At 32.8% G+C, this 24649-nt stretch overlaps 3 protein-coding genes across 3 annotated transcripts; all 3 read left to right on the top strand.

Annotated features, from left to right (window-relative positions):
- Positions 1 to 9821: 9821 nt before the first annotated feature.
- On the top strand, positions 9822 to 11001 carry LOC110224450. The gene is made up of 2 exons (XM_021010523.1): positions 9822 to 10209; positions 10300 to 11001. The coding sequence occupies exons 1-2, from the start codon at positions 10108 to 10110 to the stop codon at positions 10999 to 11001; spliced, it is 804 nt and encodes a 267-aa protein (XP_020866182.1). The 5' UTR covers positions 9822 to 10107.
- A 1401-nt stretch (positions 11002 to 12402) lies between these two features.
- Positions 12403 to 14566, top strand: LOC110225123 (proline-rich protein 2-like). The gene is made up of 2 exons (XM_021013995.1): positions 12403 to 12484; positions 12573 to 14566. The coding sequence occupies exon 2, from the start codon at positions 13533 to 13535 to the stop codon at positions 14133 to 14135; it is 603 nt and encodes a 200-aa protein (XP_020869654.1). The 5' UTR covers positions 12403 to 12484; positions 12573 to 13532; the 3' UTR covers positions 14136 to 14566.
- A 198-nt stretch (positions 14567 to 14764) lies between these two features.
- On the top strand, positions 14765 to 15845 carry LOC9330205 (putative nuclease HARBI1). The gene has a single exon (XM_021010522.1). It carries the CDS (start codon positions 14829 to 14831, stop codon positions 15843 to 15845), a length of 1017 nt encoding a protein of 338 aa, XP_020866181.1. The 5' UTR covers positions 14765 to 14828.
- Positions 15846 to 24649: the final 8804 nt, after the last annotated feature.

The following is a 24649-nucleotide window of genomic DNA, read 5'->3' as shown; positions in this document are numbered from 1 at the left end:
GTCGTGGACATTATATGTTGAAAATCAAAACATTTTTGATACAAAGAGTTAGGGTAACAATACTGGTTTAGCTTTGAACAGATCCTCTGACTCCCTTTGAATCGAAATTACATAGAACAAACAATAGAAGAATGAATTAAGAGTCATTTTTGACGTTCACCAAAATTTGTAACCCCTTCATCTGTCTTTAGTTTTGAGGGTCGTTAACTTAGTACTCCCTCCGTTTCAGTTTAGTTGTCGTTTTAGGATTTAAATTTTGTTTCATAATAGTTGTCGTTTTAGGTTTTCAATGCAAATGTTTGGTGAAAATTCCAGTTTTATCCCTACTGTTTTAATGTTTTGGCCAATGAAATTTTTCATAAAATATATTAATAAAGAGTAAAACAGAAAATTTAATGCTTTCTTAATTTGTGTGAAAAAATTTTAAACGACAACTAAAACGAAATAGAGGGAGTATTAGTTTTAGAATCTCTGATTTAAAGATGCATTTAAGATATACAGTTAATATATAAGAATATATGGATACTTTGTTAAGATTTTGATCAGCTGAAGCCTAATTTTCTCTAGTTCTCTAACAAATATCCCTCCCTTCAGTCCTTCACAATCGTGAAACACAAATTGTAGATGGTGAAATACTGGAATTGGTGGTTTTTTTCCACTTATCGTCTGTTTTAGAGTTTTTCCTCTCTATAATTTTTCTTTTTTTCTTTGACACTTGGTTTGTGTTTACATATAGAGGAAGAGAGTCGAAACGCATTGACAAAAATCAAAGAGAAAAACAAAAGTATACTCAATGGAGACATGGACGATTTGTTAGACCATTTCCAATGCATTTCTCTAATTTTGTTTTTAAATAAAAAAAATATTGCAATAGAAAGAGTTTTTACTCTAATGTTTTCCTCTATTTTTTCCTCTAATATTTTAAATAGATTCATAGAGGAAAACATTAGAGTAAATAGAGGAAAAAAATTTCCTCTAATATACTTATATTTTTTACTCTAATGTTTTCCTCTAATATACTTATATTTATAAAAGTTGCAAATTTACCCATTTACTTTAACCTTTACTAGATTTTCATAAAAACCAATAATGTATATATTTATAAGACTTTATATAATTCTTTTTTGCATATAGTAGTCGAAATTTTAGAATAGATATTTATATCAAAAATTCAACCCAAAATATTAATTTTATTTATTTTAGCCATAAATAAAAAAAAGTTAAAAGTTAAGTACCATTTTGCAAATAAAAAAGTTTAACTCTATTACAGAGAAAATAATATAATTTCTCTATTTTAAATGTGAAAATAGAGGTGAGTTGGAGTAGATTTATTCTAAAATAGAGTTTAAAGCAAAAATAGATGTTGATCAAGTTGGTTATAAGATATACATGTTTATATATTTTGTTTTTTCATTGATGTTGACCCTTTTCTTCTAATGATTATAATATTATTCATGATGTTACAATGAGGAGGCATCTGGGTATTTCTTATCTATAATCTTTAATTTAGTATATTCTTTATGTGTACAATTATGTATTATTTCAGTTATTCTTAATTATTTTTTAAAAGACAATCCAGAAAAGCAAAAAGCATATATCAATATCTTATTATATAAAGTAGGATTTTCAAAATTGCTAACTCACGTGATCGTGACAAGTGTCAGAAAAATTTAACTTTTTTTACCTTAAAGAAATAGGAAAACTAAAAACAAAACATATTTACAAATACTAATTTATATGTCTATATCTAAAACTTTTTAACTTTTATTTTTCTTAACCAAAAAAAAAGAAAACTAAAAATTTTCTTTTTACTTGTGTTATTGGTCAATTAAATTTGGCATGTATTAAGTTTTTTTTTTTAAAATTCATAAAAATATTAGTATAGTTATACTTACGTTTTATCCAAAAAAAAAAAAACCATATACTCATAGATGAAAAGTTTTCACCAAAAATTCGTGATTTTCCCGCCAAAAACGTAAATCCATAATTTTCCCGCCAAAATTTTTTACAATTTTTAACCAAAAATGAGGATGGATAATTTTCCCGCCAAAAACATAAATCTGTGATTTTCCCGCCAAAAACGTAAATCCGTGATTTTCCCGCCAAAAACGTAAATCCGTGATTTTCCCGCCAAAAACGTAAATCCGTGATTTTCCCGCCAAAAATGTAAATCCATGATTTTCCCGCCAAAAACGTAAATTCGTGATTTCCTGCCAAAAACGTAAATCCGTTATTTTCCCGCCAAAAAACGTAAATCTGTGATTTTCCAGCAAAAAACATAAATCTGTGATTTTCCTGCCAAAAACGTAAATTCGTGATTATTATTATTATTATTATTATTTTCTTTTTATTGTTAATTTATTTTAATTATTAATTTATTTATTACATTAATGGGTCAACCCATGAACTCATTTAACTTCAAACTCATTGGGTAATGAGTTGAGTTGTGTTGGGTTAACCATTTTGACACCCCTAGTAAAAACACAAAAACAATTGGAAAAATTGCTTATAGGAATTAATTTCAATTCCTTGATGAAATGTTAGTATATTTTTTTTTCATTTTTATTAATTAATTTTAGTCATTTAAAATTAGTTTGACCTGAGGTAAAATACATATTATTTTGATATAAAAAACTTAATGCATATCCATTAAGATGAAGTGTGTAGAAATCAAAATCCACTTTATTATGATGAAATAGATAGTTGTCTTGTATTGCAAAATGAAAAGTGTAAGATTGAAATTTGGTTTTTAAAAATACTAAATAAAATATAAAAATAATATGTAGGTTACTATTTAGAATTCAAATACCATCAATAAGATAGAGCGTATAGAATTAAAATTCAATTTATTATTATAAAATAGATAGCTAAAGTGTATCGCAAAATCACTACAAGAAATTTGTTCATTGATAGCATAACGTAATAGCACGGATTACTCAACTGCTATTGAAGATTATTTACAAATTTTGTTTTCGTATGATAGCGTTTTATAAATGCTAATAAATAAATTTAATAATATAGCAAGGTTTTAACGCTAAGATAGAATTCCTCTAGCCCGGGAAACTAAAATGACTCATACCGCGAAACACTTAAAGAATATTTTTTCTTTTTGCGAACAGACTAATTTTTTCCCTCTTTGCTCGAGAAAACCCTAAGGCTTAACCACACTCTCTCAAACCGACGAATCGATTCCTGGAGCCACCGATTGAACTCGCCACCGCCGTCGTTGAAGTTAGCCGCCGTCAAAGCTGTAGCCGCGACAGAAAACCTGATTTCGGCCCTAATTCTCCGATTAAACCATCTCTCTGAGTCCCAAATCGAAGGCATGTCTCTCTGAATCTGTAGATTTATTTCTTCCCTTTCGTTAACCTAGCTAGATTTCTTTTAGCTGTCGTGAAGCTCGACAACTGTTTTGTTTCTTAAAGTCTGGATTTAAGGGTTTCTCTGATTCGATTCTTCAAAGTTTTTGTCTTTTGCATGTCCGTGTTCTTTGCTTAATTAGAACTATTTGTTTGTGTGGTTTGATTTAGGCGTAGCTTGATAAATAGGATGCACAATTTTGCTTTCGGAAATCTTAGATTTTTAGATAACTTGTATTGACCTATTCTCGAGATTTAGAAGTTTTTGTTGACATTCTATTAAAACTATTTGTATTGACTTGTTCTTATTGTCGGATACAATTGGTTGGTCTTGTAAGTTCTGACTTTTTGTATTGATCTGTTATCTGATTCTTTAGATCTTTTAAGTGCTTTTCTAACACATTCTTGCATTACCAAACACATGGAACTAGATATACTCATTCTCTCATTTTGTTTTGCAAGTGTTGCTGTTTGAAGTAATGGGAATCTGAAGGTTATCTTTGGCTCTTATTACACGACAGGTTAGACCATCTTTTCCTTTGTCTTGTACATTACTGTGTTTGCTATGTGATTGGTAATAGATATTTTACTTTGATTAATCGTTTTAAATATGGTTATATGTGTTTGACATATGCTTTGATATGGTCTGAGATTAGTTTATCTGCATAAAATTTGTGTTTGATTTATTAATTAGTCTGAATATTAAGTGATCCTGTGATGTGGGAAGACTCTTTCATTAAATCTGAATAAGTTTTTATATCACATATGCTTTGATCTTGTCTGAGATTGAGTTATATATATTGTTTACATTGAGTTAAAATTTGAGTTTGCTTAATTTGTTAATTAGTCTGAAAAGTAAGTGGTTCTGTGATGTGTTTAGACTATTTCATTAAATCTGACTTAGTTCTTTTATCACATATGCTTTGATCTGATTTGAGTTTGATTTAGTTAAAATCTGAGTTTGATTTATTTGTTAATTAGTCTGAATATTACTGTGTGATGTGTGTAGACTCTTTAATTAAATCTGAATAAGTTCCTATATCAATAAAGGTTTTAATTACGGTTGCATTATAAAATGATGGACAAGGGTTGGGTGCACCTTTGCAGGTAAGATTTTTTTTATATATTAGATTAGGGAATTTGGAGACTTTGCTTGTTTTTTTTTCTTCTTTTTTCTCTTTTAACTCTTCATCTTATATGAAGAGTTGATCCTGCTTATGAGAGAGGGGCTGCAAACTTTGTACGGACTGTGGCTGCGGCAATGGGAGACGTTGATATGATTGTATGTCCTTGCATTGATTGTCGTAATATAGATCGTCACTCAGCCAGTGTTGTAGTTAATCATCTTGTAACAAGGGGAATGGACGAGCCTTACAAGATGCGGTCTGATTGGTATCATCATGGAGAATTGAATCCAGTGGTTGGAGGTGAAAGCAATCAAAATCAGTGGAATGATGAAATTGTTGGGTTATATGAAGCAGCTGAATATTTGGATGAAGAGTTTGCTTCCAAAGTTGAGATTGCAGAGGGTTTGGACAAAGAAGAAGATGAGTTCCTTGCGAAGCTTGCAGATGCTGAAACACCACTATATCCAAGTTGTCTCAACCATAGCAAGTTGTCGGCTATTGTAACACTTTTCAGACTTAAGACAAAGAATGGCTGGTCTGACAAGAGCTTCAATGAACTCCTAGAGACACTTCCGAAGATGTTACCAGCGGATAATGTGCTGCACACATCACTATACGAGGTGAATAAATTTTTGAAATCCTTTGATATGGGTTACGAGAAGATCCATGCATGTGTTAATGACTGCTGCCTATTCAGAAAGAATTACAAGAAGCTCGACAATTGTCCTAAATGCAGCGCTTCAAGATGGAAAACTAACTTGCACACTGGTGAAATAAAGAAAGGTGTCCCACAGAAAGTATTAAGGTACTTTCCGATAATCCCACGCCTTAAGAGAATGTTTAGGTCTGAGGAAATGGCTAAGGATTTAAGGTGGCATTTTAGCAACAAAAGCAGCGATGGAAAACTCCGTCACCCTGTAGATTCAGTAACATGGGATCAGATGAATGCCAAATACCCGTCATTTGCAGCTGAGGAAAGAAACCTGAGGCTTGGACTTTCAACAGATGGATTTAATCCATTCAACATGAAGAACACTAGATATAGTTGCTGGCCCGTTTTGTTGGTTAACTACAATCTGCCTCCTAATTTATGCATGAAGAAGGAGAACATCATGTTGACTTTGCTAATTCCTGGTCCACAACAGCCTGGTAATAACATTGACGTATACCTAGAACCACTTATAGAGGATCTATGCCACCTGTGGGACAATGGGGAGTTGACATATGTCGCTTTCAGTAAATAAACATTTACTCTTAAGGCAATGTTGCTTTGGACGATTAGTGATTTCCCTGCTTACGGGAATCTAGCTGGCTGCAAAGTAAAGGGAAAAATGGGATGTCCTCTATGTGGGAAAAATACCGATAGCATGTGGTTGAAGTTCAGCAGAAAACATGTCTACATGTGCCACAGGATGCGGCTGCCACCAACACATCATTTCAGAATGAAGAAGTCTTGGTTTGATGGAAAAGCTGAAAATGGCAGGAAGAGGAGAATATTAAGTGGTCAGGAAATTTACCAAAACCTGAAAAATTTTAAGAATAACTTTGGGACTTTGAAACAATCTGCAAGTAAAAGGAAAAGGACGGTTTGTGTTGAAGCAGGCTCTGATAGTGATGGTGAGTCTAGTGAATCAGAGGAGGATGAAGAGGAACAAGTAGATGAGGAGGAATTATCAAGATGGAAGAAAAGGTCAATTTTTTTCAAGTTAGCTTATTGGCAGGTGTGTTCTACATTCTTGTTATTCTAGTGTTATCTCAGATTTCAGCAATAAATCATTGACTAATATTTTTTTTGCTTCTTGCGTCTGTGGTGGTTGTATAGGACCTTCCTGTGAGACACAACTTAGATGTCATGCATGTGGAGAGAAATGTGGCTGCAAGTATTATATCGACATTGTTGCATTGTGGGAAATCCAAAGATGGACTAAATGCTCGAAAAGATTTGGAGGTGCTTGGTATTAGAAAGGATTTGCATCCTAAAACCAAAGGAAAAAGAACATACCTTCCTGCAGCTTCTTGGTCCCTATCAAAGACAGAGAAGAAGATCTTTTGTAAGCGGCTTTATGACTTCAAAGGTCCAGATGGGTACTGCTTAGACATATCAAGAGGCGTCTCATTAGATGAGTGTAAGGTCTCTGGTCTTAAATCACACGATTATCACGTCTTAATGCAACAACTTCTGCCTATTGCTCTTAGAGGGTTGCTACCTAAAGGTCCTAGGGTAGCAATTGTGCGCTTATGCACATTCTTCAACCACTTGTGTCAGCGAGTAATTGATATGGAGAAGCTTTTGGCACTAGAAGCTGAGATTGTTGAAACCCTTTGCCTGTTTGAAAGGTTTTTCCCACCAAGTTTCTTTGATATAATGGTGCATTTGACAGTACATTTAGGCAGAGAAGCTCGGTTAGGTGGACCAGTTCATTTCAGATGGATGTATCCGTTTGAAAGATATATGAAAGTTCTGAAGGATTTTGTGAGAAACACTGCAAGACCAGAAGGGTGTATAGCTGAGTGTTATCTAGCTGAAGAATGCATACAGTTTTGTAGTGAATTTTTGAAGAAGGCAACAAATGTTCAGGAAAGTGTTTATAGAAACACTGAGTATGAGAACAACTCTATACTTGAGGGGCGTCCAATCTCTGCATGCTCTTATATTAATCTTACTGAAATGGAGACAAAAATAGCCCATATGGCTGTCATCCAGAATATGGCTGTCTCCGAATCTTATGTGGAGTAAGTTCCAGTCTGCTTGTTCATTTTACTTAGCTATATGTAAATTGTGTGGCTGACTACTTCTTATTTTCCTTTTATTAGTGAGCACCTGCAACATCTTCAAGACTCAAATGGAAGATGTAGACGTGATGCATCACTGTTATGGAGTATGCACACTCAGAATTTTGCATCATGGCTTAAAAAACAGGCCTGTTTATCTCTCACTTGAACACTATACTTTATCAATAAACATATAGATGTCTGACATTTTCTTTTTTAATTTGTTAGATACCTCTTGATTCAAACAGACACGAAGAAACACTTAAATGGTTAGCTTATGGTCCACGTAGTTGTGCAAGGACATATACTGGTTATATAGTGAATGGGCAACGATTTCATACAAGATCAGTGGATAAAAAAACTCAGAATAGTGGTGTTTTCTACGAGGCAACTGCAATCTGTAGGTCCAGTACAAAAGACACTTCCCAAGTGGTGGATTTGGTATCATACTATGGCTGCATAACTGACATTATCTTGCTGGATTATAATGTATTTTACGTTCCATTATTCCGCTGTAACTGGGCAGTAAAAGGCAATGGAGTGAAGCAAGAAGATGGTTTTACACTTGTAAACCTGAATCATAGTCAAGTCTCATTTTTAAGGGATCCGTATATACTAGCCTCTCAAGCAAAACAAGTGTTTTACCTAAGGGAAGATGACTCATCACCTTGGTATGTTGCATTGAGAGGTCCTTCAAGAAGATTCAGTCAGAAAGAGTTTCTAGATTCAGTTGCAGACATTGGCACATTGCCACCAAATATTGACATCGACGTTGACTTGGATGAAGCTGAGAATGAGAGATCTGATTGTGAAGGGATATATGTTTGTGAAATGTAGTTTTTTTTTATCATTTTCATTCTTTGTTGCCTGCTCTATGTCTGATGTCTGATTTCCATAGTGTGTTTGATGTCTTATTTTCAGTATATACTTAACTCTTTCTTCTTTCACTTTTCTCAGGTGATTTAAAATGGGACAACAGAAGAAAAAGCGATGCAGAAGTAACAAAAAAAAAGGAAGCAAAGCATGCCAATGAGGACGTCGAGTATATGGGTACAGTTGAACCACAAGTCAATGATGAGGTCGAACATGTAGCACCAGCTGAAGTTCAAGTAGCAGATCCAGATCAAGTGGAAGAGGCTGAAGTTCAAGTAGCAGATCCAGATCAAGTGGAAGAGGCTGAAGTTCAAGTAGCAGATCCAAATCAAGTGGAAGAGGCTGAAGGAGAGCTTGTATTATCTGAGGATTATGATTGTGCTGATCCAAAGCGTAAGAGACATCGAGGACCAACTAGGCTGAAGGATATTGCCAAGGATCCAAATACCAGAGTAAGAGTAGAGTTCACTAACATGGGAGAGCCTATTGGTAAAGGCTCAGTTAAACTAGCATCATATGTAGGCGCATTGGTAAGAGAACACGTTCCAATCACAATTGATCGTTGGACAAAAATAGGTGAAGAAGTCAGGACAGTTCTCTGGAAATCTGTCCAGGTAAGATTTGTGTAAAATTTACAAGTTTATTATATATTGGTGTGAGTACTTAGCTGTTTTGTTTTTGAGTGCAGGCAAGGTTTGAACTAGATGAAGAGTACCAAAAGGTTACAGTGCTTAAGCAGATGGGATGCTTGTGGAGGTCCTGGAAATCAAGGCAAGTTACAAACATTAGAGAAGCTAAGACTAACCAAGAGAGGATGAACATGCGACCTAAAAATATTTCTCCATTTGATTGGCGTAAATTTGTGAAGCTCAAAACTAGCAAAGAATTTAAGGTATGCATTTGGAATTTGTAAATTTATCTATTATGAGTAGGTTCACTTATCTTTCCTTAGAAATTAACATTCATCTGTTAGGTTGTAAGCAATAGCTACAAGGAAAGAAGGCGCAATCAGATTCCACACACTTGTAGTCGCAGGGGAATGGTTAGACTAGCAGAAGATATGGTAATATATATTGCTACACTTATATTGTTCATATTGCTCAGCCTTTTCCCAAAGTCCAAACACTTGTGTAATCTTTTGTTTCTTTTCTTTTTGTTTAGAAAACTGCTAGTGCAGACCCATCTGAAGTGACACGCCTAAAGGTTTGGGTTAAGTCACGTACTAAGAAAGATGGTACACCAGTGAATACGAATGCTGCTGAAAAGATTGTGAGTTATTTTGCTTCTAATGATTTGCATTTTGGCATTTGAATCACACTTGATATTTTAATATGTATCTTATGAGTTTCAGAAAAAGGCAGAGGAGATTGTTAACAGTGATAATCCATCACATGCAACAAATGAAGCACAAGATTCACTAAGCCAACTGTTAGGGCCTGACAATCCTGGTAGAATGAGAGCAATGGGTCGCAATATGAATAAGACCAAGTTAGCTTGTTTCCAAGTGAAGCACAAGTGTATGGCTGAAATGCAAGAGAATCAGCTTCATCTCCAGAAGATGAAGAACCGGGTTAGTGCACTTAACTATTTATATCTATTTATATAAAGCAGCTTTATATATATAACATTTGACTTCTTTTTTTTTTTTTTTGTAACAGAGACAATCACCTGAAGTAGGTGAAAGCTCAGCTGCAAGAGTAAGTCACTCATATCAGATGCTTTGATTTATTCTAACAGATACAATCACCTGATATTTTGTCTACCTATTGTTTTTACAGAGTGTGAACAAAAAATCACAACCAAAATGTGTCTTACTTGATTGGGCTGGTTCTGATGTAAAAGTTGCTGAGGGATGTATTATTTCTTCTGATCCGGGTGAATTAGTTAATGACTGTCCCTTAGGCCCTACGGATGTTAAAGTCTTGATTGACACTGCTATTGAACCAGAAGCATTCCTTTGGAGACCTGCGGCTAACATGTTCACCATTGAGAAAGCTGTTGGACATATGATTGCATGGCCTGCTGCTATGTGTGTTAACCTAGAAGAGGATCTCCAACAAGAAGACATTGAAGCCCAGGTAAAGTTTATTATTCATTCTCATACTCATATATAGAATAATGATCTTCTATTAACACAATGTATTTTTGGGTTTCAATGTTTTTGACAGGGACCAAGACCTAACTCTGTGAACAAATGCAAACTACTGGATTTGTCTTCAGATGAGGTTGTTGTTGCAGAAGGACGTTGGCAGACACAAGAACAAAACGCATTAGTCAATGGGCTTCCTCTCGGGCCAGCAGCAGTAAAGATATTTGTCGATGCAGTTCTTCAACCAGAGACTTTTATATGGAGGCCAACGATGGATGTGACATACTTTGAGGACTGTTTAATGTCTTATGTAGCATGGCCTGTCCACAAAGTGATCTTTGAAAACCCTACAGATGCAACATGTCAGAAATCTCCACTTCAGACTTCTGCTGCAAGAGGAAAATCACCATTGGAAGCAGCAGCATCAGTAGGAAAATCAGCAGCATCAGAGAAAGCAGCAGCATCAGGGAAAGCAGCAGCATCAGGGAAAGCAGCAGCAACAGGTTCACAAACTACAGCAGCATCAGGGAAAGCAGCAGGATCAGGTTCACAAACTGCAGCAGCAGGTTATAAGCCATCCCTTGAGATATCTACAACAAAAGGTACAAAATCCGTTGCAACAGTTTCAAAAGCTCTAGCTGAGAAGTCCACAGCTACAGGTTCAAAGTCTCTTGTCAAGAAAAGTCAGCTGCTGGATTCACAACTCCCTCTGAGAAGATCTCCGGTATTTTGTTTGTTGTTTTTACCTATTGAGGCTTTAATTGTTAGGACAGAAATTTAGCAGTCCAACGTGTGGGACAGGGGAACTGCATTTAATTTACCAATCAGAGAAAAAAATAGAAAAGTGGGCTGTCTGCATGTAGAGAAATTTTTTTTGTCTTCTAGTGATAAAAGCAGGTCAAATTAGAGAATTCTCTTCCATACGTCAATTGAAGTGGTCCAACAGCAGATCATCAATTTTTAATAAACAAAAAACGAAAATCAAAATAAATATTAGTATCATTCTTCTATAAAAACACAAACACACTCTTTTGTACTTCACACATTATATCACATTACAAAAAAGGTGAGTGTCTTATTCTCTCTCTTTCTTTCTTTTTTACGTTGCTTTTTTTTTGTAGAATGTAGCTTTTTTTTTTTACAAAACTAGAAATAAATATTATAGTATTTATTTATTTATGTATAGTATAAATATCTTTTATAAATTGTTATAATTGTGTAGTTTATATCTCTATCCTAATTTTTTCTTCAAGGTTTTAAAATATAGAGACTAAACAAATTAGTAAATCAACTTTATGTATGTTATTTTAGTATAAATCAATTTTTAAATTTTATTTAAATAGATAGATGAGTTTTCTTCTAAAAAAATAATTCCTATAATCTTAAATATTTGCATATTAATAATAAAATTGGTAAAGCTATTAATCTAAGAAAATATGTCTTGACAGAATTATAAGAAGTGGTTCAAGTGGAAATAGCAACGTTGAAAATCAAAGGGAACCTTATCTACAGGTATACATTAATTTTTTTTATCCTAATTTTGTTTTGATGTTTATGTTAAATTTATTGATGTCATTAGTTATGAATACTTATTATTTTTTCATGCAATAATGTAGATTAAAATTTCGTTTATATGATGTAGAATATTAGGGGACAATATTAGCCAAACAACATAAATATATATTTTGTTAATCATTTATAGATTCATGCATCAATCTAATTTACTACTACATCTTTACTTTGCAATATTCTAGTAAAAGAAGTTTGTTAGTTTAAAGTAATTAAATTTATATTGCTTCTTATAAGTTTATTTAGTATTAGTTTAATTATTATTTTATTTTTACTATATACTTTAAAATATACTTTTATTTTTTAATATATACTTTTATTTTTAATATATTTTTAATAGATACTTTTATTTTTATATATACTTACAAATAGAATAATTCAAAATTATGATATTTAAAATGATATGCTTTTTATGATGTAGATATGCATAATAATTTCATACATATTAATTTGTAAATTATGTTTGATTGTCGATAACTCTAAATTTCTATCTTTCACTGTTTATATTTCATAAATGTGTAATATTTACATAATATTTTTTTATTGTCACACAACACATTATTTAGTATATTATTATTTGTTTTAGTATTACTTATATTATTTTTAAAATTGTAGATATGGCGTCGAATAGACGACAATACACAAATTTTTCAGAAGAAGAAGATCTAAATCTTCCCACAGAAACATCAGCACGGGTATGTTTGTTAGAAATTAATTTTTTTCTGAATTTTCAAGTAATTAGAATTTAAATAAAAATAATTAAATTTTTTTTATAATTTGTAGAGTGAAGATAATTTTAAATGGACTCCTAACCGAGAAAGAATATTTCTTGAGTTGTACGATCAAGCAATTGCCATGGGCAATTATCGTTTCAAAGATCCTACACCCCTTGGTAGAGAATTTATCGTTGACAAGTTTAACAAGGAGTTTAATCTAAACATAAATTATCGGTTCTTCAAAGAAAAACTTGATCAACTAAAAAGAAAATACAAGAAATACAAGCATCTTATGAAAGATTCCACGGGCATCTCGGTTGATACTACTACATCTGTGATATCGGCATCTAACTCATGGTGGAAAGAGCGTGAAGTAAGTATTTATAATGTCTCTCATAACCAAAATATAATTTAGTAAAATTTTAAAAAGATTTATAAGCTAAAAAATTTATTATCTTATTAACAGGTATGTAAAATTGTCAAATCATTTAAACGAAAGCCGCCAGAGCTTTGGGATGTGATGCAACGATGTTTCATATTATATGACGTCCACTCGCAGCCTCAATTCTCTGTGAACCAAAGAAGAGAACAGCTGAGGAATGATGGTCTGGATAATGATGAAGGTCATGTATACTTTGAAACATATGATGGTGATATGCAAGACAGTCAAGTTCCTGAGACACAAGAAAATGAAGAGGTGTATCGTGTTAACATTGATGATGAAACACGTCAGTCAAATGCGTTCATCCGTGAAAGTTTGCATCAGAATTCGTCACCCGCCGCTCCTTTTCAGATTCCTACATCCAGAATTCAACAACGAGGTGGAGTCAGGCGGGGAAGTAGTTCGTAAAGAGGTGCAGGAAACTCCCAAATTTCTACCAGGAGTGGATCACGAGGAAGTCGTAGAAAACAATCATTTGAAACAACCCTAACAGATACAATAACTGGCTTCAGAGAGTTTCAACGCCAAAGTTTACAACAGTTGCGCCCGAATTTTTTTGACGAGGCTGATTACAACGAATTCGATATGGCTGTGAAGATATTTGAATCAATGGCCCTTCCGAATGACACTGATTTTTATTGGGCTTGCATGCATGCATTTAAGGAAGAAAGATTTTGGCGTAAGTACTTCATTGATAGAGCTGAAAGAACCATCGAAGATAAGCTGAAATTTTTACAAGCTCTTACTGGATATACACCGGACAGTGAATATGTGGGAAAACGGTTAGCTTCCGGACAAAATTTTGGGAGTTCTATTGGAAGCGGTTTTTCTTTTGGAAGTCCATCTTTTGGTGGTAATTATTCATTGGGTCAAAGTTCTGGTAGTCAATGGGGTCCTGGTATTCAACAATGGGGAACACCTCCAACTGGTCCGCAATGGAATTCACCTTCAAATGTCCCACAATGGGGAATGCCTCCAGCTGCACCACAATGGGGTCCACCTCCTAATATGCCGCAATGGAGTTCACCTCCAATTGCTCCGCAATGGAATTCACCTTCAAATGCTCCACAATGGGGAACGCCTCCAACTGCTCCCCAATGGAATTCACCTTCAAATGCCCCACAATGGGGAACACAACAAAATGTTCCCCAATGGAGTTCACCACCAAATGTTCCACAGTGGCGTTAATCACCAAATGCCCGACAATGGGGTTCATCACAAAATGCTCCACAATATATCCCTCCAACAAATGTTCAACGTGGATTTTCATTGGGAACGGAAGAGGAAACTACGACAAATGCTCATCAAAGAGTTTCACATGAAGAAGATGTTCCTTCAGCCGAAAACATGGTTAGGGGAGTATCACCAGAATTTGGTTTCACGAATTATTCTTCTACACCAAGGACATCACGACCACGAAGACGAGGAGGATTATTCAACATTTGGGGATCTGGAGGAGGACTAAATTTAAATGAAACTCATCAAAGTGATTCAGCATCTGAGAACTAGTTCAATAACGCTTGTGTTTTAGTTTCCTTTATGTTTTATTTTGCATTATATTTTTGTAATGTCAGAATGTACTAGTACTGTTGATTTACTTTATTTCTCATTAGTTTATTTTTGTTTCGTGTTTAAAAATTTCAGGCTTTTCGTATATGCCAATTGCGATCACAAGGTGTACACAATCTAAATTATGAAGAGAGAATTGAATTATGAAATTTGGAAAATGAGCAATTTGAAGAGTTAATAATTCAACCGTCATTGAGTTACTACAATCGAAATTTTGAAAGAGGGCCAATTCAAATAGATGGCGGGTTGGGATGGAGAAATATTTGGCGTCGAATACAAGAAGATAGTGCTGCTTGTCTTCAGTTACTACGAATGTCTCTTGATTGTTTTAGATCATTATGTGACATAATGGAAACACGTTATGGATTACAACCTACATTGAATGTTAGCATTGAAGAGAGTGTTGCCATGTTTTTACGGATATGTGGACACAATGAAGTTCAAAGAGATGTTGGGTTACGATTTGGACGAACGCAAGAAACAGTGAATCGGAAATTTTTTGAAGTCCTTAGAGCGACAGAGTTACTTGCTTGTGATTATATCAAGACTCCAACAAGACAAGAACTACGTCGAATTCCTGAAAAACTACAAATGGATCGAAGATATTGGCCATATTTCAGTGGATTTGTTGGAGCTATAGATGGAGTTCATGTATGTATTAAGGTGAAGCCTGAACTACAAGGAATGTATTGGAATCGACACGATAGAACATCGTTTAATATCATGGCAATATGCGATATAAATATGTTGTTTACATATGTTTGGAATGGAGCACCTGGATCGTGTCACGATACAGCAGTTCTAACGATGGCACAAGATAATGATTCTGAATTTCCTTTGCCTCCAAGAGACAAGTATTATGTAGTTGATTCTGGGTATCCAAATAAACAAGGCTTTTTGGCACCTTATAGGTCTTCGCGGAACGGAGTTGTTAGGTATCACATATCACAATTCTACAATGGTCCTCCTCCTAGGAATAAACAGGAGTTGTTTAATCGATGTCATGCATCTCTACGTTCTGTTATTGAGAGGACATTTGGAGTTTGGAAGAAAAAATGGAGGATTCTTTGTGAATTTCCCAGATATGATATTGATGTTCAAAAAAGAGTGGTAACGGCTACAATGGGACTACATAATTTTATCAGAATTTCGAATTATTTTGATGAGGATTTTGTTGAAGTAATGGGAGATACAAATATCAACAACATAAATTCTGAGAATGATCTTGATGACATGGAGAGAGGTAGTAAACCTGACGGAAATTATATGGCAAATATAAGAGAAAATATTGCTGATATGTTATGGGCAAATCAAAATACTTTCCATTAAATTTAATTTGTTTTTGCTTATATATTGTCTTTTTTTTTCACTCTTATGTGTTGTATTTGGATATTTTATGTTTAATAATTAAAATTATTTAATAGATTAATATATTTTAGTTTTATATAATTTTATTTATACATAGCATAATATATTATAACATTATATAAAATAAAATAAAAAATAAACTAAAAAGAAAACTATATTTTATATATGTATTTTTAATAAAGTTTATAACAATATGTAGTTCTTAATAAAATTTTAGTTATATTGTGTATTATTTATTATTTAATAATTTGATCTGCACATGTTGAACAGCTTTCACCATTCGAACTCATATTTGAACTGCTTGATCTGCATGATCTACACTTGTCCTACATGTTCTGCATGTTCTGCACTTGTCCTGCATCTTCTGCAAGATCTGCATGATCTGCAACGCTTGAACTGCTTTTACCATTCGAAGCCTGAATCTGGTTATTTTTCTACATGCATTAAACCTGGTTTATATTGTAACATTGCAGCGTAAAAGTGTAGCTGAAGTTATCAAGGCCAATCAGAAGTGTAAGTTAATGGATATTAGTGGAAAGAAGCAAGTGGTTGCTGAAGGACGTGTGCATTCAATCGACCCAGACCTAAAGGTACACCATGTTCGCTTGGGAGCTAATGCAGCTAGAGTTTGGGTGGATATAATGAAAATAGATGATGCAGCAGTTTGGAGGCCATCAGATGAAATCGAGTATATGAGAGATTCACTTGGTTCAGCTATTGCATGGCCAATGGATAAGTTGGTCATCTATTGAGTTTAAGAATAAACTGGGGTAAGTTTTGTGATTACTATGATCCTTGTACTTTCGTATTATATCTGAAACTGAAAGGAGACATTGTTGATTATTGCAGGGAATGAAGACACTTTGGTCCAGGTTAGCTAGTTTAAATTAGTTTAAGACTAGACTAATCAACTTGTGTTATGAAATTCGGAATCAGACTTGTTGTCTACTTTGGATTTAGACTTATGTTATGTTGAATGATTTGTATGGATTTTTTCTCTATGTTGGATTGGATTCAGACTTAAGATGAAATTTCTATTCAGACTTTTTTTTGTCTATGTTGGGTTCTGGGAATGCATATAATAGCAAAAAAAACAAGTTGTGATAGATTGTATTACAGCATAATTAAACAGCGTAATTAAACAAAACTTAGCAATTATTCACTGTCATTGTAGAAGAATCATATATCATAGCGTAAAACGTAAAGCTACTAAAATATATTTCGCAGCATGAACTAATTGCTAACATTGAATCACCTATTATGACACGAAATTACAATCATCGTTACTTTTTAACAAAAAAATAAAGTGCTATATTAAACTTTAACACAGCGTTTAAATTTTGCTATTATATCATTAACTATAATAGCGTTTCAAACAATGCTATCTTATGAGTGACACCTACCATAGCTGCCGAGAACATAGCGTTTGTGAATTCGCTATATATAACGTAAGATAGCATATTTTTAGCGCTAACAATGAACAAATTTCTTGTAGTGAATATAATGTGTAAGATTAAAATTTAGTTGAAGACAAACTTACTAAATTAAATATTAAGAAAAGTATAGATTTACCATTTAGAATTCAAATATTATTATTAAAAAATTATTTTATTTCTTACACCCGCCTATTTATCTAGTTGATTATAATAGTAGGAGTAGGAATTATGCTTTTCCATGAGTTGGTGAGCAATCTAATCAGTACCTAAGAAAGTTTAATTCTCGTAATGCAAATTATATATAAATTGAGTTCTTAAAACTGCATAATGTATTTAATATTCATGAACATAAAAATATAGCGGATCTTTAACATATCTTTCTAGGGGGATCTGGAAAAATACCCCTTTTTATGCTCTTTTGCAAAAATATTCTTTCCTATTTTCAATTTTCAAGAATACTTTTTTTTTAATGTACAATGACTAAATTACCGTCCATTTAGTGAGAACATGTAATGAAAAATTGAAAATTTCCTGCCAAAACAAAATTTATTTTTCCCACCTAAATGTTTTTTCTACCAGTAAAAAAAATTCGTCAAAAGTTTTTCCGCCAAAAAATTTCCCGTCAAAATTTAAAAATCCTTGTAAGTTTTTTTAAACCCTTATAAAATCTTTTTAAAACCTTTGTAAATCCTTTAAAATATTCTTATAAAATCATTGTAAATTATTTTAAAGCCTTTAAAAACCTTTGTAAAGTCGTTAAAAATACTTGTAAATCCTTTTAAAAACTTTTAAAACCTCTTAAAACCCTTATAATATTTTTTAAAACACTTGTAAATCCTTTTAAAACACTTTAAAAATCTTGGTAAATATTTTCAAATTCTTTTAAATGGTTTAAAATCCTTATAAAAGGTTCTAAAAGGATTTACAAGAGTTTTTAAATAGTTTTAAAACAATTTGAAAAAGATTTATAAAGATTTTAAAATCCTTATAAAGTCTTTAAAACATTTGTAAATCCTTTTAAAACTCTTTAAAAACCTTTATACATATTTTAGAACCTTTGTAATTCCTTTTAAACCCTTTAAAAAATCTTGTAAACCATTATAAAATGTTTTAAAAGATTTAAAAGAGTTTTAAAAGGGTTTGAAAAGAAATTACAAGCGTTTTTAAATGGTTTTAAAAGAAATTACAAGCGTTTTTAAAGGGTTTTAAATACCTTTGACACCGCTAAATATGTAATTATAATACTAAAAATTATATATGTATCACAGGGTACATATAAAAAAATACTAAAAATTCAAATCATAAAATTATAAGTCTTTTATAATCTTTGTTTGATTTTTTTAAATATTTTTTTGATTCATCATATAAGAAAGAAAGTTAATATAAATCAAATTTTGGTCCTACATATATTTTGATTCAAATTTTAAGAAACGGAAATATATTACTCAATTAATAAAAAAAGTGTGTGTTTAATGTCGCACATCGGCTGAAATGTTTAGACAATAATTTCGTAGAGTATTGTATGTAGAAGGATATTGGTTATAACGAAAAGAACTTTTTTCGAATATAGAAGTTTTTTTAAAAATTACAAAATTAGTCAAATCTTTCTATAAATTAGTATCGATAAATTAATATCTCTATAAATTAGTAGAATTTTATCGTTCGGCTGGATGATCTCTATCTTGGCAAGAGGTCGGAGGACGATCTCTTTGTGGGCTTTCGTCCATTAATCCATTAACAGGCTAAACCGGTGTTCCCTAGTTTTTTTTTTTTTTTTTTTTTTTTAATATATTAATAATTCCCAAAAAGGGCTTAGGCTGATGGGCCTAGAAAATTAACGGGTTACAAAAAGAAATGGCCCAATCAGAAACACAAGCAAAGTGAGATCTGAAGAAGGCAGTACACCGGAAAACACGAATCTCGCCTTCCAGATCCGATGCTAACAAGGACGGTTCCTTTGCGGACAAGACCTCAACAGCAAGACTTTGACCGGAGCTAGCAAATCCGGTCGCAACCTGTCGCCGAGACACAAACCGAACCCAGAACTTTCCTTTCGGGAAAGGAAGATCCGCCACAACCGAGACCCAGGACCTCTTCTCCCCGACCTAGCAAGAAGAGAGACATTAAAACTAACCCTTACTTCCCTCGACGTTCTTCCTTGAACCACTCCAAAAGCTAAATCAGTCTTCAGATCCGGCAAAGAGGAAGCCAAAAACGGAGGCAGCTGATGGACGCCGGCTCAAAACAAGCCATCAACCGCCCAAATCCGGCCAAGGATCACCCGAAACTAGCCATCTAGGATCCTGCCAAGGAGCCACCGTTAACCTCTTCGCAAAGTGGTGAAACCCACCGATCGAAAGCTCAACTTCCGCTACTCGCCGGAGCCACAATCACAAGCCGCCGAGCCGTGAGAAACAAGATCCAATCTACTGTTGTCCTTAACCAGCAGAACGAAGGAACCGCTTCTCTGGCCGCCGTGAAGGAGAGCCACCAACAAGTAATGAGCCAAAGACCAAACCACACCTCACACCACCGGAGAAGAAAGACGCTCACCACCGCTTCACTCCCTCACCCATCAACCGACACTGAAGATCAATAAACGAAAAAAGAAAAAAGGAGATGAAGTAGATCTAAGATCTGGCTTTAGGAGAGAGAAGAGAGGGTTTCAATGGGAACGATTGTCCCTTTTTTTTTTTTTTTTTTTTTTTTTTTTTTTTTCCCCTAGTTTATTCGAACTGTTTAGTTCAATTTAAATCCTCCTCGGATTAGATCAGAATTGTCGGAGGTGCTAAATCGTGCACCAATATTTACCCAACAAAAAATTGTCAATTTTGTTTTGGTTTATTAATGTTTTTGTTTTCTCGTAGATATATAACCTAGTTTTCCTTTACGCTTCACAATCTTTACGCTTAGCTCCAATATTTCCTTTCCCCAAATCTCTCTCCCCTCTCTTCTTCTCTGTGACAACTTAAGAGTAATAAAGGTGAACGACCATAAGATAATCCATGTTTTAAAATCGATTTAGACCTATGAATCCTGAACATTTTGAATCCATAAAACCTGATTAGATGACTTCTTAGACATATTGCAAGTAAGCAAGCACAACATAAAAGAACATATCTTATTAAAGAAACAAGTAAAAGAGTTCAGAAATTTGCTTTGTAGTCGCCAGTGGTTGCTATTTTGGCATTAAGATTGACCACAAGCAAGATGACCTCATGGTCGCCCCTTGATATACGTCGCTCTTTTAGATTGTGTACTTTTGAGTTTTTTTTTTTTTTTTTGCATCTGTTTTCTTGAGTCGACATTGACCGAATTGGCAATAATCCTATGTAGGATGAGTTAAATCGACTTATTTTTTATCTCTTTTGATACCTCTAAATATGTAATTATATACCGTAGCCCATAAGCCAAAATGTCTCTATCTCACCTACAAAATGCCTCACATTCCTGTTTCTCCACAAAAAGTAGAATGCTATGATATTTGATTGTTTTTCAGAAGTTCTATTTAGTTAAAAGAGTCGATTTTTTAAAGTTTTGTTTTAGTTTTCTTGTGAGCCTATGGTGAATAAACGCAGCTTTTAGACTTCCTTAGCTTAAAAGGTTTGGTTTTTGTTATAAAACTTAGAAATCTATAAATTTGGATGCCATTATAGATTTCTGTAGGTCATCTCTTCTCTCGGGTATTGTATCAAATAGTTGCCATTTTGGGATAAATGAAAAATCTAAGAAAAATGGACTAATTTTTAAAGATATATGCCAATTTATTGAGCTTTTAAGGTTGATGTTTGTATCCAATAAATAAAAGATATGACTTCACTCCTAGCTAGCAGTCCTTTAGGTGCATCAATTTAGAAAAGACTAGAGAACCCCTTTACTTGTCTTTCATCTTTCTTTTCTAATGCAAAACAATGTAAGGGTAATATAGGTAAATGTGCTATGAAAACCCCTATATATACAGGAGCCGAGAAGCCAAAATGTCTCTCTCTCACCTACAAAATGCCTCTCATTCGTGTTTCTCCACAAAAAGTAGAATGGTAATATGGTATGATATTTGATTATATTTAAGAATTTCTATTTAGTTAAAAGAGTCGATTTTTTTTTAAGTTTTGTTTTAGTTTTCTTGTGAGCCTATGGTGAAGAAACGCAGCTTTTAGACTTCCTTAGCTTAAAAAATTTGGTTTTTGTCTAGTTTTTGTCATAAAGCTTAGAAATCTATAAATTTGGATGCGTGAACCTCATCAAAAGAGAAGCTTTGAAGCTTTTCTTTGATTTCCATGGTGAGGAAAACGCATTTTAATACATTTTTTATATTTGTTTCTTATACAATCATTTAGTTTTTTATACAAAGAGTATATCTATCGTTGAGTTTTATAAATCGTTTTTTTTTAAGAGAGGTTTATACAAGAGTAGATCTATCGTTGAGTTTTATAAATCGTTTTTTTTTTAAGAGAGGTTTATACAAAGAAAAGATCTATCGGTTGTTTTTTTTATCGAGAACTCCTTTTGTTTGTAAGAGTATTTTTGATCAATATTTGCTTGAGCATTCATATTAGTGTTTAGTTTCGTTCACTCTAATGCGATTTAATGTATTCGGTTCTACTGAGGCTTGAAAGCTAGATCTACTCTTTGTATAAACCTCTCTTAAAAAACAATGTGCTATGAAAACTTAGAAATCTAGGCTACTGTATATATATTTTCGTAGCACGTTTCGTTCACTTTGATTATTTTTCAGAAGTTCTATTTAGTTAAAAGAGTCGATTTTTTAAAGTTTTATTTTAGTTTTCTTGTGAGCCTATAGTGAAGAAACGCAACTTTTAGACTTCCTTAGCTTAAAAAGTTTGGTTTTTGTCTAGTTTTTGTTATAAAGCTTAGAAATCTATAAACTTGGATGCATGAACCTCATCAAAAGAGAAGCTTTGAAGCTTTTCTTTGATTTCCATGGTGAGGAAAACGCATCTTAATACATCTTTTATATTTCTTTCTTATATAATCGTTTAGTTTTTTATACAAAGAGTAGATCTATCGGTTGTTTTTCTTTATCGTGAACTCATTTTGTTTGTAAGAGTATTTTTGATCAATATTTGCTTGAGCATTCATATTAGTGTTTAGTTTCGTCCACTCTAATGCGATTTAATGTAGTTTCTTTATTTTGCATTTTTACTTTAATATTTTACTTAGTTTTTCCAATTGATTCTTATGCTTTCTAATATTTTTTAGGTATAAGAGTGTATCTAAGGTCTTGCATGCCCTTGTCATCAATTCACATGTTTGTCGGACTGGTATTTACGGCGATTGCGGCATGCAGAAACGATAATGACACTGTGCCAGTGGCTCCAAGCCCATCATTCGGTTCAGCTCCTCATCCCTCAATCAAGCCTGAAATCAAGCCTCAGTATAAAATTTTAGATAGCATCTAAAATTCGTCGTAACTTTTATATATATATATGGGAATTTTTCAATATTTAGGTTAAATTTATTAAATCAATTATACAAGTGGCTAGCCACGAGTGTTAACTGGGTTTAATGAGTTACATGATATAAGGCTTTGGTTTGATATATCATCAAAGATGTATAGCCCCATGCAAAAGAAAGTAAAATTAAATTTAAAACCAATATATTACTACAAACCTGTTTAAACGCAAGACATATTTTAGTCAGATATAACAAGTAGGTCATCTCTTCTCTCGGGTATTGTATCAAATAGTTAATAAATAGAGGATTTAACCCGTATTAAAGCGGCATGTTAATAATATTTTAAAATTTTATAAATATTGATTCAAACTCGTCCGCCATATAACCCCGTTCCGCAATATAACCCGTCCGTAATTTCTTAACTCGTTTCGTGATTTGTTTCTAAAAATAGTAATTTTAAAAATTTAATGATGATTCATTATATATATAAGTTTGCAAATTGTATCATTTTCTAAGACATTTATATTTTATAGATTACAATTGTTATTAAATCTCTATACTATTAAAAGAGAAGTACAAATGAAAATGGGTCAGGTTAAAATCAGAAAATTGACCCGAAATTCTGAAATCGGATCTTTGAATTTTTTTTGGAATATAAATTCGAATTAATAATGAAAAATCGAATGAAAAATGAAATATTTATGGAAATCAAATAAAATCTGATTGTACTTATGACAACTAATTATAAAAGCATATTTTAACAATATTATATATTAATTACGTATAATAAATTTTTCATATATTTTTGGAACTAATTCGATAACAATCAACGTTTTTATCATTAATTTCGCTCATTTTAGCCAATTATCATTAATTGAAAGATATCTTACTTGCTTCTAAAGATTTCTAGAAAATTTATCACACATAAGTAATACCCCATATGTTTTATAAATTGAATAGATATTTTTATTTTGGTCGTGTACATTAAATAGATATAAAATCCATGTAACTAATTTTAATTTAATTAGACTAAATCGAAATTATGGTATTTTCATACCTATAGCTTACCAAAGAAGTTTAATTTTCAATTTATAAAGATTTATTGAATATGATTTTAGAATTATTCAACAAGATGATAAGTATTTATTAAATTTTGTGAATCATGAAAAATAATAACTAATTTTTAATCATTATATTTCATCTTTCAATCTCTCATCTAACAAATAAGATACATATTCTATTATTCTTATGTTCAAACTTCATTTTGTTGTATGACTAAATAATATTCTCATTAGAGCTGTCAAAGCGAGTTGATTCGTCCCGTTAAGCCCGTTTGCGATAGGCAAAAAATATTTTGACTTGTAGTTGTCGGTCCGCACGATCCGCGGGTAGCATATATGAAATACAAACCCGTCTCGCGAATGTATGCGGATTTGCGGGATTGTCCGTGGATTTTGTTTAAATAGTTTTAAAGTAACCAAAATTTAAAATACTACTAAAATAAATAAATAAATAAAAATACTATTATAGTTTGTCTAAATTACCACATGTTGAATAAATTATAATTTTATCCATAAATACTAACATGCGAACTGATCCACCAATCCGCGGATGAAAACCGATTAAACCTATGACCCACTGCGAATTAATCCATGTGGCCAGCTTATTTGCGTGTTTAATATATTTTCCCAAATCTACCCCATAGTAAGATGATTTGGGCTCGATCCGCGGTTTTTGACCTATTTTGAGTACTCTAATTCCTATGAATCGTCTAATTTTAGAAATTTAAAACACAAAATTCTATTTTGTAAATCATAATTAATACGATGGGTTTATTTATAAAAAAATTTTAACATTTTCTCTACAATTCGTTATTATGAATATTTATAAGTATACTACATGATTTGCTATACT

The sequence above is a fragment of the Arabidopsis lyrata genome (assembly GCF_000004255.2).
Source record: "Arabidopsis lyrata subsp. lyrata unplaced genomic scaffold ARALYscaffold_1, whole genome shotgun sequence".
NCBI classification, from domain to species: Eukaryota; Viridiplantae; Streptophyta; class Magnoliopsida; order Brassicales; family Brassicaceae; genus Arabidopsis; species Arabidopsis lyrata.
The sequence above is the reverse complement of the archived record's forward strand: the minus strand, read 5'-3'. Positions and strand labels throughout refer to the sequence as shown.